At 45.6% G+C, this 16,264-nt stretch overlaps 1 protein-coding gene across 11 annotated transcripts in view; it reads left to right on the forward strand.

Annotated features, from left to right (window-relative positions):
• The first annotated feature begins 251 nt into the window (after nucleotides 1-251).
• The window catches only part of LOC311016438 (AT-rich interactive domain-containing protein 1B-like), a 159,786-nt gene continuing 143,773 nt past the window's right edge, over nucleotides 252-16,264 (forward strand). For 6 of the 11 annotated variants that reach the window (XM_084014111.1, XM_084014121.1, XM_084014112.1 and 3 more), the window contains exon 1: nucleotides 253-2,044. In XM_084014111.1, the coding sequence (XP_083870237.1) occupies nucleotides 797-2,044 (1,248 nt within the window). In that variant the 5' untranslated portion in view covers nucleotides 253-796. Of the gene's footprint in view, nucleotides 2,045-16,264 lie in introns of all 11 variants that reach the window. The other 5 variants (XM_084014115.1, XM_084014116.1, XM_084014117.1 and 2 more) reach the window with 2 other exon arrangements.

The following is a 16,264-nucleotide window of genomic DNA, read 5'->3' on the forward strand; positions in this document are numbered from 1 at the left end:
AGGAGAGGGGGGGAGAGAGCGAAAATCTGATCTGGATCGTTGCTTAGAAGCTCAACTCGGGCAAACTTCACATCTGCTGGTGTGTTTTATTGGAAGGATTCGCGTGGACCGGATGTCGCGTGTCCGTGCGTAAATTGGGAATGCCCGATTTGTCACGGCTATTGTTTGGTTAAAAGTAATACGCACTTTTAACTCCAAGGGAAGGAGTCGTTCCTTGTTGAGCGTCAGACGTGCGATTGCTTAAAGAAATCTGGATATTCTAACGACATATGGAAGCGTGGGTTGCGTCATGTAAAACAGTGCCGCCATCATTGCGCATTTAAAAAAAAAAAGAAATACAAAAATCAGCATCCAAAGCTGAAACCGAAACCTCAAACTGCAGTGTGCTTAATGACTCGCTACTCCAGTCCGGGTTTTCCATGTGAGGCGCGCCGGAGCCCTGGAGGTGGATAAGCTGGTAGAGCCCGCTCCCTCTCATGCCATGCTGGGCCACAAGGGCTCCGGGAGACGCTGCTACATATTACCGAGAACCGGGATGGAGGAGAGGCGGAGGGGGGAAGAGAAAAAAAGTTTCGTTTAAACCTGGCAGAGAAACTTTCAACATGAAGCCTCACTGACGCGCCGTCTCACCGCCGACAGAGCAACACCAGCGCTAGAACAAAGCTTGCCTTTTCCCACTGAATATCTGTTTTTTTCTCCTCCCAGCTTGTGTTTTTTCTTCCCTCTTGTATTATTCTCTGCTCGCACGGCTGGTCGGGGCTCGCTGTCACTTGGCGCCGAGATGTTGGAGTGAACCATGGCTGCGCAAGTTGCATCGGCTCCGACCAGAACTAATAACAAAAATAAGAAATTATCCAGCGGTCTGGGTCCGGAGCTCAATTCGGGGAAATCGGGAGGAGGAGGAGCAGGAGGGACCGTACAGCGGACTGGACCGATGCTGGGCGCCGGAGATGGGACTCTGAATAATGTAGACCATCACCGCCGAAACGAGCTCAACATGGTTCATTCAACTTCCACGACTCACAACGCGTCGGGCGGCCACGACAAGGATGGGAATAACCTCACGTCCGCCTCGGCTTCGACTAATTCGACCACTTCCTCGATGGAGACGGCTCTGATAGCGAACCACAAGCTGAAATGTGTGGGGACCGGAGATCCCCCTCAGTCGCAACCGCCGCCGCAGCAGCAGCCGCAATTCGGCCAATTTGCGCCACATCAGCAGCGACAGACCCAAAGTAACAACACCTCCAACAACAACGGCCAGGGGCCCCGTGCGGACAGGGGCATGGATCACCAGCACCACGGCGGCAAAGAGAACCTGTTGGGGGGGCAAGGGGAGCCACAGCAGCAGCACATGCCAGGGAAAGGTGAGGGGGAGCTCACCTGTAAACCCGCGGAGAGGATGATGGGCACCAGGTATGAACATTCTAACTTGGGGCCAACTAGTAACAACTCTGAGTTCAACAACAACTATTACACACCGAGGCCCTGTTATGAGCAACATGGCGGACAGCAGCAGCAGAGCAGTGGGATGGGGATCACGCACTCCTCGGCACACAACGCCATGGAGAACTCCCACGAAGCAGGGTACCACAACAGCCAGTACAACCAGTACCCGGCGTACCGGGCGGGCTACGGCGGCGGGGCCTACGGGATGATGGGCCCCTCTGGATGCCGGCAACCTGGGAACATGATGATGAGCAGCAACTCCTCGGCAAGCCAGGGCAAGTCTCCCCTGGGAGCTGCTTCGGGGGGCTTCCAGAGGTTCCCAGGACAAACTCAGCAGCAGCAGCAGCATCCCTCGGGGGCCACCCCGACCCTCAACCAGCTGCTGACGTCCCCGAGCCCCATGATGCGGGGCTACGGCGGTGCATATCAAGACTACAGCGGCTCTCCGGCGCAACAGCCGGCCGGCATGGGCCTGGGGAAAGACGTGGGGCCCCAGTATGGAGGCACCTCGGCCCACGGCTGGGGGGGACAGCAAAGAAACACCCCTCTTTCAATGAGCGCAGGCAACGGAGGGCAAGGCCTCGGCAGGACGCAGGTGAGTTTTTTGGAAACTTCTCAGTCGGCCGGTGTGAATCCGTGAACTTGGGTTTCTGGGCGCGTGTCACTCACAATTATCAGGTGTTGTGCGCGCGTGTGTTGACCACAAATACACTCCGTGTGCCGCGTACAAGGTCCATTATATGTGGCATTATATGAGTGTGTTGAAGTTTGTATGTGATCACCTGTGATTTTTTTTTATCAAATGTATTTTATCCATTATGTGTATGATTCTGAGTTGTGCAATTGTGGTAAATAGTCTGCATGAGTTTTATTATGACAGAAAAATGGAAGAAAAACTCGTAAACTGTATTTCTAAAACAATCTGCTTTTATTAGGCCATTTAATGATCCTACAATAATACGTCGTTACTGTCCTCGCGTTTCTATAGTTCATATCCCTGCTGAGTGCTCTCAATTGTATTTAATTTGACATCCGTGAGATTAAAAAAGCAACAATCACGTTGGACGGATTCACCTCCGTGTCGACGTGGTGTCAGACACGTTGCGAAACGCCCTGTTCGGAGGACGCGGTGCATTCGAGGCGCTCGTCGAACAAAGTAAGGCACTCTTGTAGAAAATGTACACGAATGATCAGTATTAACGCAACCGTCTTGCACTATTTCTTTTCTCTTCATTTTGAACTGATTTGGAAAATCAAACGGACGCCGCCACCGTCCGTGCCGCTCCGCGCGCTCCGTGTCGCGCTGGAGCGCTTCTGTGCGCCTCGTTTATTCCCATGCAGCTCTGGATTTGAATAGTGGAGGTAAACTGGCTCAAAGCTCTCGTACTCCCAGCTCACTGTTGACACCCAGTCCGCCATCTGATTGGCTCCCCGTTGGCCTCGCTGGGCAGACTGCACTGTGAAAAAAAAAAGAGGAAGATTCTTGCGGGGATCCTTGGCCGTGCCGCTGAAATGATGCTGCATTCACTTCTTATGGGAAAGCTCCACACTTGGAGGCCGTCCAACGCAATAATTGTACACACGGAAAAGATGTACAAAAGCATTGAAATGTATAATTTCAAGCTAAAATTGTCCAACGCATGCATCTTATCCGTGTGATGTTAAAAACATAATAAAATTGTTTGTGCATTGACATTTTAAAATATAGCTGAGGGGAAAACCCACTTTTTTCTGGAAACAACCACAGTTTTACACAATAACTCCTGCAAGCTGACTGCTGCAGCTGGGGGTTGCATGCCTTGCTCGAGGGCACCTCAGTGGTAACAGCTGAGGGAGGGAAGAGAATGTTATTGAAGTATTCCTCCCCCTGTCTTTGGGGGCTTTGGGGGTCCCCCGGGTGTCCCAAACCCTGTGCTGAACCACCGATGTGTCCATAGTGTAACTCCTGCCCTAAAATAACACAGTGTTTCTCCAGAAGAACTATTACTCCGTGGTTGTTTTTGAATGCACTAAATTATTCGTGCTGCTGAATGGCACATCTGGACGACTGGAGGGTAAGGTGGTTGAGCATAGCTTATACTGTCTGCCTCTTGCAAAACAAAAGCAGTTCATTAGCCTACATTGTTTCAATCAAAGGCAATTTGCGTTGGCTGCTAGGGAAATTAAGTGAATGTTTTAGCGTGGGAGGGTTTGCTGCGGTTTTGATTGTATCAAATTATGCATTGATAAAATGGTCACTAGTAACCTACAGTAATATAATATAGCCTATCACTATAGTACTACAGCAATTATTGGTCATTGTGTACAGATTTTATATATATATATATATATATATATATATATATATATATATATATATATATAAAGTAACAGCATAGAGTTGTAAGAGACATATTCTATACTGTTCATATTCACTTATTTGTGCAACAAAAATATCAAAATCCAAAATATATAAATCCAAAACACCAGCCCCCTGAAAAAAAAATCTTACATTTAACATTACATACTGCTTTTTTTTTTTTACTTTTCCACTTCTGGGGGAGTAAGTGTATGTGTGACTCTATTTTTTTTCTTGACTCTACCAACATTTCAGCAGCAGTATATTCACGCTACAAAAGCCCTATGTTTAATTCATATTTGGAGCGGCAGCGCTGCTCTCTTGTGCACTGACAGGCTGTGTGAGAAAGGCGAGCGGTGTAGTGCATAATACTGCCTCCAAATTGGCCCAGTGATATGACTGCGCTTCACTTCAGAGTGCGTTTGGTCGGAGCACACCTCTGTCACCTGTTGGCACAGTTTCCCCTCTTTCAAATTCAATTTCCCTCCCCACTGCCTCTCTTCAGGAGCAAGCTGTGAGCGAAACGAGTGCGCCTCATTTACACCGCTGCTCCCCCCCACGACCCACCCCCCAACCTCGCTTGTCTGGCCACTCACCAAAATGAAGACGGAGCCCTACCACTGTGTGTTGTGTTGTGAATTATGTTATTTAGAGGTGTGTATTGAACCCGCTCTCGCATCAAAGTGATTTTTGTCCTAGTTTTTCAAATAGCTGTGGCCTATTTGATTGACAAATAACGTTTGTGACCTTCTGCCTGAACGTGCGTGTGGATGTCTGTCTACACGTCAGCTGCTTTGAATCCAGGGGGGTTCCTGCTCAATGTGCGTTTGTCCCTGTTTATGTGCAGCGTGGATTCTACCTCTAACAGCAATACAACGGCACATGTGCAATCCTAATGACTAAGGCTGGCATCATAAATGAAGCGGCATAGTCTGCCTCAACTTATATGTGTAACAAGGATGTGTCTGTTATCCACTAATCAGTACACACACAGCACACACGGAGAACAATAAAAGTAATTAGTAGATAATAATGAGGGCCTAGCAAGTTGGAAATAGTGTTGTTGCTTAGATAATTGCAGCAGCGACTCATTTAAATTATGACCTAATAAAACAAAAATGAATGGATATCTACAGTTTCCACTAATTTATCACTATTATGCTCAATGTTTTGCCTTTGTTTTGTTTTTGTTTTTTTAGAATTGAAATCAAAGTTCAGTAGTTACGCACATCAAAGGCTATACCAAATCCCATCCTTGGTAATGTGCTTACCTTGAAATGATTCCTGCTAGCAGTGCTCTCCAGTGCATACTGTTTACATTTCTCTCTTATGAATTATTAGTGTGATACGAACAAAGACTTTATAATAGGAGCAATGCATCAATGTCACATTGTATTATGCGGCTATCTCAGGGAGCCTTGTGCATAGTGATGGGCCTGACTGTGGCTGCTGGAATTTAATTTATGGTACATGTTCTGCTTTGGACAGACAGCCCAGGAGGTCTGGTCCGAAAACGGGCACGCAGTGTGTGTGTGTGTGTGTGTGTGTGTGTTTGGGTGCTTCTTTTTTATTCCAGAGTGTGTTTTTTATATTTTCTGTTTGTGTTTGTGTCCTTGAGTGTGTACGCGTCTGTTTTCTCCGTCTCGCTTGTGTGTGTGTGTGTGTGTGTGTGTGTGTACAGGCAGGAGACGGCTAAAGCCCCTTCGTCAGCACGAAACACCCCGACTTCCACCCCGCCCCTCTCACTAATGTCTCTCTCTCCCCCCATCTCCCGCTCCCTGATACCTCCCGTCAGTCGTTTGTTTATGTTGGTTTGTTTACATCTCTGTCTCGGCCAGCCAGCGCGGTGCTGATTAGCAACACTAGAGTGAAATTTTAATTTGCTCTGTTGCGTCCGATAAGAGCCCCGTGCAACGCTTTTCATCTTTCCTGGATGAAACACAGAGCCTGCTTAGGTACAGGCAGGCTGGGGTTATGAATGCGATTTGCAAAAATGCCAATTAATTCAGATTTCTAGAATGAATATGAATAACAAAAACAGGCTGTGTAGTTGCATCACTGGATGTAAGCTCATGTGTAAATATCTGGTGTGATATTAATGAATTGTAGTTTATTTCTTGTGGTTCGACTATGCACTCACACCGTCCCCCGGAGTTGGGGTTCACGTGTAGTCGCCCTGAAGAAAGGATTTAATTACTGCGAGCGGACGTTGATTTGGTGTCAGCTGTTTCTCAGCTCTGTCTTATCTGAACTGCTGGTGTCAGGAGGGAGCAGAAAATCTAAACCAAAGCAATTTTGTTGAGGAAAGTTAATTGTACATATGGGAGAATTTGACTTTTCCGTGTGGACGATGTAGTCCAAGGCTTTTTGGATTTGATTTGATAGTCATTTCAATTTCATTTTCTCAACCGTGTTTCATCTGTGTCAGCAGCGGTGGATTCAACCATGTGAGAAAACACACTATAGTCATCCTCTGGCATTCTGGGACTTGTAGTGTGTATCACAGGTCTAGTATGGGGTTAGATACAGCATCTAGAAGGTACTACCACTACTTCCTCTCTGTATCTCAAATAGCCTGATGGATCTTACATCTATGATGCCATTAAATCAAAGAAAAAATAAAGAAATGTCACAGCAAACACATTTCAAATTACGGTCTGCTCTGTTTCCATCATTTAAAAGTGAATAAACAATCACTGGCAAATGGGAAGTACTTCAACAATGTAATAGTATTTGTTATTGTACTTTAGTCTCTGCTATGCAGCCTGAATTCTGTAATAAAGAAAAGCTTGTCAGTAATAGTGATCATGTGATCACGTAATCACAACGTCTGCATGACTACAATTATGCTATTTTTATGTGTTATAATAATTATGATTCGTCAGTTTCAGGTCTTTTTCTTGTGACTTTATTGAATTTTAAATTCCCTTTCCTATTTAAATAGGTCATGATTTGCACAAATCCAAATACTTAGTTGCTGTGTTCTTTTGTAAACAGAGAGAGTATAGGAAGGCCAGAGATGTAGAAATAGACAATATTTGAAGCGAGTCACATGGAGGGCTGCTGACTTCTGAGGAATGGGCCCGGCAGAGTTCAGAGAGAAAGCGGGAGAATCAGTATCTGAACTCTGGCAAATGTCAGCGTAGTTAGATTCCTCTCCCTCCGGAGCTCACCCTGCTTCAGTTTGGTGAATGTTGAGAGTAAAAAGAAGTATTTACGAGTTGTTGGCCTCACACACACAAACATATTGGGTTTCCCCCCTTCAGAAGTGTGTGTGTGTGTGTGTGTGTGTGTGGCTGGCAGGGTGCCAGGTCTCATGGCAGTGGGTGTTGTGGTAGCACCCCAACCCCCTCCACCACCACCCCCACCCCCTCCTGACCTTCACATATGCTAATTAGCCACGTGGAGCAGCTGAAAGGAAGGACCTCGAGCTTTGTCTGCCTCTCCATTTCTCTCTCTCCCTCTCTGTATTTGCTAAGTAAATGTATGGCAGTAAATATATTATATACTTACCAAACAGATGGCGCTCAATACAATACAGTTTGTTTTCACTTTCGTTGGCATCCTTTTGTGTTCTTTTTTCTGTGGTTTCTCTCTAAATATGATCTCTCCTCTCCGTCTGCCTCGTGTCCCTGGCTCTCAGTAGCCGGCCAGGTCTCCCCAGAGACCAGCAGTCAGTTCAGAGGTATTTAGACAGCCAGCCCTTGGAATATTTATGCGCTATACTGAATGGATATAAAGCGCTGTCCTGCTTACAGTAACTGCTGCCCCCACTTACTTTCTCTCCTCTCTGGCCAAGAGAAGAGGAAATACGAAGGCCAGTCCCTAGAAATAAGTAATTTTGTGTTTGTAATGCAAATTCAAATAGTTAGCATGACATTTTCAATATCCAACCAAACTATGCATCTCCTTCCTCTTTATAAAATAAAACTAATGGTCTGATAGTCACCGTGGCACAATTCTTTTGACTACATTTCGATCCTACTTATAGGATAATTGGAACGTTGTTGTGGGAGTATTTTTTTTTATTCATAAGAATGTAGAAGAAGATTTTTGGTGCACATTATTTTTCATTGAAAAAAAAAAGCATTAGAATGTCTTTTACATGAAGCTTGTGGTTTAGCCTGCTGACTAAATAATGTCCTTAAATAAAAGGTGTGTGTGTGTGTGTGTGTGTGTGTGTGTGAGAGAGAGAGAGAGACTTCATGAACTCCAAACTGCCACCAACCTCTCCGCCTCTTACCAGCCTGTGAGAAAATCATCATCATCATTATCATCACCATCACCATCATCTGTCACTTTACACATCAAAGCCTCTGCACTCCTCTCTGTTTCCAGACTGTAGACTGCAGTCACACATCTCGCTGTTTGGTTTGAGTTGATCCTAATCAGCGCTGGCACAGTGGGACCATTTGCTCAGCTAAAAGAAGGAGGGAAAAAGAAAAAAAAAGAAATACAACCAAACAGCACCAGCAAGGCGCTGTCTGTCGTTTGTAAAGCACAGAGAGACAAAAATAGAAAAACGATGGGACACAGACGACGCACGAGTTTCTGTTGATGGGTTTTGTCTGTTTCTTTGGCTTGTTTCTTTTTCTCTTTGAGTTCCACTTTCTTTTTTTGTCCTTTTCTGTGACACACACAAACACAGACACAGACAAAATAAGATACACGCTTGTGTGTGTGTGTGTGTGTGTGTGTGTGTGTGTGTGTGTGTGTGTATATCTCTGCCTTTTGTGTTGACTGGTCAAGCATGTATTTTCCCAGCCACATGTTCCTTTCATCGTTTTCCTTTCTTACAAAACCTAAGATTGTTCTGTAGAGCTTACTGTGTGTGTGTGTGTGTGTGTGTGTGTGTGTGTGTGTGTGTGTGTGTGTGTGGATGTATTGGTGATTTATAGACTCCTGGCTGCACGCTACCTAATTTAGATATGTTTTATCTTAATTTAGCAAGCAACTTTACACCACATCCTCCGAACATATGCACAGTGGACAAATACACACACATGCATATTATTTATTCACTGAAGATACTGCATGTGGGAGAAGAGGGTCTGTTATAAATGTGATTTGCATGTGTTGGAGTGGGTGTGGAGTCCAGATATTAAGCTTTGGTATTTCTCTCGTTTTCTTGCATTACGCACCTCTCTGATATGGCCAGACTTGTGTTTTACATTCCAGCCACTCCTTTGACACAAACCGGATGAACTGGATTAGATATCGACAACACGAGTGAACTTTATTTTGAAGTTTAAATGTCTTATTTTCTTTAAGATGTTAATTCCTCCACAGAATATCAATACTGTTGGCAAGAGCAGATGTTTGCTGTTCAGTTAATCTCCCTGTGCAACTGTGCCTGTGTGTGTGTGTGTGTGTGCGTGTGTGTGTGTGTGTGTGTGTGTGTGTGTGTGTGTGTGTGTGTGTGTGTGTGTGTGTGCGCGTGTGTGTGTGTGTGTGTGTGTGAGTGTGTGTGTGTGAGTGCATGCACACGTGTACGTCTCCCTACTCAATGAACATCCATAGTTACTGTTGGCTAAACATGCAAAGGTTACTGTAATGTCAGACATATGCCAGAGGGGAGTGTGGAATACCACATTAACATAATCCATAGACAACTGTCCCGTTTCCAAACATTGCCATGCTGGGCTGATCGCCGCAGCGCTGCTGGAGCACATGACTGCCGTGCTTCCGCTACGCTGCATGTACCGAACGGAGGAACTACAACACAATGGCACTCCTCCGACAGAAAGGCGTTACCAAGGAAAATAGCTGGCTGTCAGATTTTGGCATAATTCAACAGCTTGCGTCGCTCACACGGTTAGAAAATGTGCATGTATTTTTGTCTGACCCACTGGCCTCTGGGTGCATGTGTCAATAGATTGTTGTGTATGGTGAGAACTTTTAATAATTCAAGAGGTAGAGACTAGACCCTCCTCTAGTGTTTTATGTTTTCCTCATGAGGGAATTCAATGTCAAGTCAAAGCAGATGGAAATATGAGAATATTATTCCAGGGCCTTTTATGATCAAAATATACAAAATGTTCGACTGAAGGTAGTTATAGTTGTTATTTTCTTAAGCAATGGAGCCAATTCTTCCAGCCTTATTCCAGGACTCACCACAGGAATGAATGCAACGCAACAATTGGACTAATATTTAAAGCAATTCAGTGTTAATTGGATGTTTTTATGTTAGTCGAGGCGGCTAACATGTTGCCCTCTCACCCGCTGGGCCTGGAGTCTGTGCTGACAGTCGGAATGATTGTTTTGATAATTATGTGTGCATAAGCCGGAGAAGAAGAGGCTCTTACTGCATTTTGAAAAATACATTTTTATATCTACAGCTTGGTTTGACTGTGCGAGTTTGTGCCCTCAGCGTTGTTTTGAGGGATCCATTGTTTTCACTCACAAAACGGGTATTTTAATTAGTCTGTCTTTGGAAACTCCCTGTGTGTGTTGTGGTTTGCGTTGGACACTCCAGACTCCCACAGCTTCCAGACATTTCTCAACTTTTTCTTCTTTTTTTTTTTTTTTACACATTGGCTATGTTCCAAAAGCAGAGTCATGTGTTGAAACCTCAGCAATTTCACATTGTCTCATCTGTAATTTTGAAATTTAAAGCATAAACAACCTTGTCCTTTCTCTTAACTGCTCTCTTTACTTTTTTTTTGTGTCACAGTTTGTTTCCAAGACTGTGTCTTTTGGATGCTATATGCGGATGACCTTGGCGGGTGACTACAGTGCCTACTCATTAAGTAGTAAAGATGAATGGTTCCATTATAGCAGGGGGGAAAAAATGAGCGGGGCCAATTAGTGGTAATTAACAGCGTTGAGGGCGAAGCACTCTGGAGGGCACCCTGACCCGGACTCTGGAGGGGGCACAGGGGAGCAAGGGCCCTGTGTGTGTGGAGGAGGTGTGGAAAGGTCTGTCGTAGGTGATAATAGGTGTGTGTGTTGATTGAAAGGTGTGTTATTCTGTGTGTGCCAGGGAAGCAGTAGTCGTATAGATGTGTGTACATTAATGTGATTATCTATGTGTAACCGGTGTTGTGGGAATGTGCTTGTGTGAAGATGAGCATTATGGTTAAAAGTGGGATGATGTCTAACATCTCCGTGTGTGTGTTTTATACAGTTATGTACATTTGTAAAGTAAAGCAGTGGGCGTGTAGCCTTGCAGACATTCCTGCGTGCTGACAGATGGGAGAATCACAGGGGGATTCAGCATGTTTGAGCATTTAGAGGTGACGGAGGTCAACAGCCAGCAACACCTCTCTTTGACTCCTGACCCCTGATGTGATGTCACTACCCCGCCCGCAGCCCTTTGGTGTGGCCAGGGAGCTTGTTAGGCAAAGGTCTGAGAATATGCCTGAAATGCCAAGCCAATATACCATCCGCGCTAATGACCATTTTGCGAGGATTTTTGTTCTTAATTGGGGATTTCTTTTGTGCTGATCTGCAGTATTTTAGCATCTCAGCATCAAGGAGAAATTCAAGGTTGTTCACCGAGACACTCTTACTCTCCCTTTGTCTCTCTTTCTCTTTCTCAGCGGCTGCGCTTGATTTATTCACCCCGCCTACCTCCCGTTTCTTTTTTTTTTTTATCAGTTCTTGGGTGAAATTGTCACAGCCGTGTAATCCTTTGGGTGCCACTAGCCGAGAGACTCACACGTGAGCGTGCACTCAGAGAGATGTGTGTTTGTAGTGGTATAGGCGGCGGGGTGTCTGAGCAGTCGGTAACGCCGGGTCGTGTGTCCAATATGTTAATCCTCGCGAGTCAATATAGCGATGTTCAATATGCCAGGGAACAAGGCTGCGTTGTCACTTTAACAGACATGCTAGAATTGGCAGGTAGTGAGAGGAAGCATTTGTAGAGCCTGGGAATTTTTTAAGGTATTTTGCAAAGTGCTGGCAAAGTGCTGCTTTCAGGGCCCCTGAAATTGCAATTCCTGGTAAATGGATGGTTTGAGGAGTATACAATGTATTAGAAGTCAATTGTGCATGGGAGGGCCTATTTTCCATATCGCTAGTCAAACAAGTGTGTGTGTGTGTGTGTGTATAGAGCTGTTACATCTCTGCCGCACACACACACACACACACACACTCAGACAATTCAGCCTGCACACGCTCCACCTAGTCCCCTGTTGCTCCAGCGTCTCTCGGGCTCCGTCATGTGCAGGTTTGTCTGTATGGCGGGTTTGAGGAAGGGGGGGGTCACTGTGGGGGCTGCAACGTACATCAGAAACCATTACCCATAATGGCCTCTTTGCCCACGACCCGCGTATCCATTCCCTTCCCCTCTTCTGACATTTATTTTATGACTGCTTACATATCAAATATTTAAATAAACAGAATCAGGGGCTTCGGCTGAGGTTTGCCCGGGGGTGACGGGGGGGGGGGGGGGGGAGTTGCGGCGGAGGGAGAAAGGGGATGGATGATGACATTCATTTTCAAAACGAGGAAAGAAAAGAGAAAAAAGACAGGGTTGGGTGGAAGGGTGGGAGGAAAAGCAGCGGCGGAGAGGAAAGAGGAGAAAAAAATGCTTCGCTTGGCTCCAATCAAAGCGGGCGGAGGAGGGCGCCGTGTTTTTTTTCCCCTCACGCCTAGCAGCAACGGTGACAGACATCGGTGTATGCGAGTGGTTATGTGCGTGTGCACATTGTCGTGGGGCCCATCCGTCAGCATTTCCTGGGGACACGGGAGGACGTGGGAGAAGGCCCCGGTGACTCGTAAAAGGCAGCCCGCCGTACTGAAGCAATATCAATTGCGAGGAGATCAGAGCACGACACAAATTAGCGAAGGGAAAAAACAACAACAAGAAAAGAAACAAAGTGTAACGCAGCAATGAAAGAAAGGACAGAGGGAGGCAATGAAGGTGAGGATTAGGAGGATTTATCTCTTGTCTTTTTTTCCTCAGGAGAGGAAGATGGAGAGAAGGCAGAGTGTGAAGGGGAGAGGAGGAGAAGGAAGGGGATAAAGACAAAGGTGTACAGATATATGTAGGGAGACAGAGTAGTCCTGGGGTGCAGACGGCCAGGCTTGTGCTGGCTGGCGTCGGTGGGAGGCCCATTACTGTCAGGCTAATCTTAAAATAATTAATTGCGAAGTCGACGCTTTTTAAAGAGTATTGTAATTGAATCTTAAATTAGGCTTGGGAAAGGGGACGCGTCCTGCTTTGCTGCAAGTCTGTTCCCATTCTCCATGCGCCTGCACACGCACACACACACACACACACGCACACACACACACACACACACACACATCAGTGAGTCGTGCGCACAGGCGAGCAGAGGGAAAAAAAAGACAACAGGCGAAGGAAATGCTAATGAAATGCATATTTGGGGAGAAAGGGGCCATCTATAATTTAGCTGTGCTCTTTGAATGTGAATGATGTGTGTGCAAGCGCTGTGATTTATTTTTGTTGTGCAGAGGGATAATTCTGTCAGAGTAGACTTTTATTCTTGTAAACAAATGTGGGGAAAAGAGCAGAATAAAAGTGGAGTAATAAAGTAAACAGAATGGTATGAATACATTTAGCTACTAGCATGAATTATTTGTATAGGGGGGGTGAGGGCTTTGATGAAAGAGAGATGACAGATATGAGAGCTGTGATATTGCCCTATGAAATTTTGGGTGGGCGTCCAATTCGCAATTTTCTGGCTTTTTTTCCGTCTTTTCTTTCGGTGATTTATTTAGTTATTGTTGTGATCATGGATTACTGCTGTGAATCTCTGCCTTTTTCCTCCATCCGCTCAAGTAGGTGGCCTTCACACACACGTGCACACACCCAACATGCACCTTATAACCCCTCAAGTCCTTCAAGGCCCTTTAGCACTTGCCTCCACACTGAGGCTCTACTTAAAATGAGCAGCCTCAATGTGCTTTCACTTACACACACTGCTGCCCACATGGCTCCTCCCGAATGACCCCTGCAAAACTATAAGCTATAGAACTTTCTGGATCAAAGCTCCGGGAAAAGGTTCTGCCCTCCATAAACGTCGGCCCTGCTCCATAACTCTGGCAGGAGCCAGGGAAGAAAGATGGCACATGGTGCGAGGTCAGGGAGACGGTTCTGCAAGGCAATAATGGAAACTAGGCGGTCAACAAATGCCTTTTGTAAAAGCTAAGCATTTGAAAAACCTTTAATGTAGGATAGTTTAGGCCTTTATTTCATGGTATATTTGGCTATAGCCATGGCTATCACTACCACACCAAATTATGTTCTTAAATGTATCACTTTAAAGTTCATTTAAGGTTTGTTCACTATTTGTCACTTACTTTTTCCACATGAACCACTCTCCGCATTGACCTAAATCAGATTCCTCGCGCAGCTTTTATTTAAAAAGACAATACATCACTTTTAAAGCTGGTTCGCCGCCTGTTACGCCCATTATTTCCTTCTTCCAAAACATTGGTGAAGACCACAAGGAGCAAATGCCGGGAGCTGAGTTTTCATTAAAACAACATTATGACTGGTTTATTAACTGCATGCCAAATTAATCAGAGTACACAAGGCCAAATTGCCTCCTAGTGACCGGTTATATGACCGGTTGCTGACAAGCAATGCAGCATTTAAAAGGCTGTTTTTTTTTTTAAATGTCTGGCGCATTGGGCTACATTGATAACTCCCAGCAAACTTTGCAGAGACAAATGAGAAATAGCAAAATAGCAGATCTCTTTTAACAGAATATTTTCTGGTCTAGCTCGGATAAAAACACACAAACACATAATCTGTCAGCACGGAGAGTGTCGTTCACTACCGAGCCCTGTGTGTAACGGGTACCGGTTATCAAAGCTATCTTCACCACAGCTGTCTCCCCTCTGCTCTGTGTGGACAGGCTAAGACCTGCACTCAGTGAAACACGAGAACAGTGGATATTAATGATCGCGTGACATTTTAGCAGCGGTGCGCCAATTCAGAGTGGATATAGGGATATATTTATTTTAAGTTGAATTTTGCTTCATTTGACGATGACGATATGTGTATATGACTATGGTAATGGCACAATGTTGACACGCATATTTCTGGATCAAGATAGGAGTTGCAGTCAGTTATTCTACACCTTGCCTCAATCTCACCTCCACCAACGCACAAGAACCGGTCAAACCGCTCCGCCAACATGTTGGCCCTTGCTGCTGTTCACCCCGATTCAAAAGGGCTGTGCACTTCAGGTTCAGCTCTGGCAAAAGAGTCTGGCGGCATCTGTATGAAAAATCAAACATTCACATGCTGATTTCCAAATGTTTGAAACCTATTCAACTCCTATTTGGCCCAGATCTGACAGCTATAAACTTGGCTCCGACTATCCCATTTTCTCCTGGCTGACTGGGATGAATAACAGCAGAGCGGACAATATTGTGGTCTAGCTGAGCACGGCTGACTCTTCTGTCTCTGTGATCCCTCTATCAATAAGGAACACAGGCCTGTCAGAAGGCCTGCCAACTGTCTGGCTGTCCACGCAGCCTGCTCTCTACGCAAACATCTGGACACAGATGGTACGCACTGATCACACATTCACACACACAAAATACTTACACACATGTTTTACTGACACTGGCAGACATTCACAGACATGCTGCGCATTTACAGTCGTGTGTCTATGTACGCTCATATGCACAAACGCAGTTAACTGGTATATTGTTTTCAAAAATCCGTTTTAGTTGCACTCGTAGTGTTTAAAAGTGCGGCACTCTGGTTCCCATGAAAATGGAGGAGAATGCATACAGTAAATACACATGAATACGCACATGGACACATGCGCACCATCCTTCACGGAGTCAGACACATGGTGAAATGTGTGTGTTGCAGCCAAAGGATCCGTGGCTTCTCCTGGGAAATATGTGCATCCCTTTAATATGTCTGGCCTTTAATAAAAACCTGAACATAAAGGGTCGGTCAAAGTTCGGTGTGTTAAACAACTTCATCAGGGTACTTATTCCGTTCATGGATGGGCTCGCTCGGATTTAGAAACAGTGTGCGGTTGCACTGGTCAACCCGTCAAAGTGCTGAATTCAATATAAGACTTAATTTTCTTTTCTCAGTGTATTACTCTCAACGATGAAAATGACGGACACTATACAGGAGATGCACATAGTCACAATCATTCTCAACGAGATCGTGTCCAAATCTAATTTAGGTCCTTTAATGGCGAATGTCACTCAATTTTCTCAGTTCTATGTTATTCATATGGCCTGGCACATTCAGTCCACCGTAAACATAGCTGCCCTGGGGCATAGCAATAATGGGAGTGAGTGGTGGAGTTAAGTGTGAGTCAGAGGTGTGTATGTGCAGTCAGGCCTTGCATCGGGGCTCCCACAGGCTCTCATTGATCGACCCGGCTCCCCCACCTCATGTTCCCAGCCAGCTTCGGTGATTGATTCCCAGTCACGGCCCTGGAGATGGGAGGCCTGGCCTGAGCTCACGGAGCCTGGGGCCTCCCAGAGGGTGACCTGGAGGGGCTGCGGGGGCAGGGAAGCTTATTTCCA

This window comes from Eutrigla gurnardus (genome assembly GCF_963514095.1).
Source record: "Eutrigla gurnardus genome assembly, chromosome: 7".
NCBI lineage: Eukaryota > Metazoa > Chordata > Actinopteri > Perciformes > Triglidae > Eutrigla > Eutrigla gurnardus.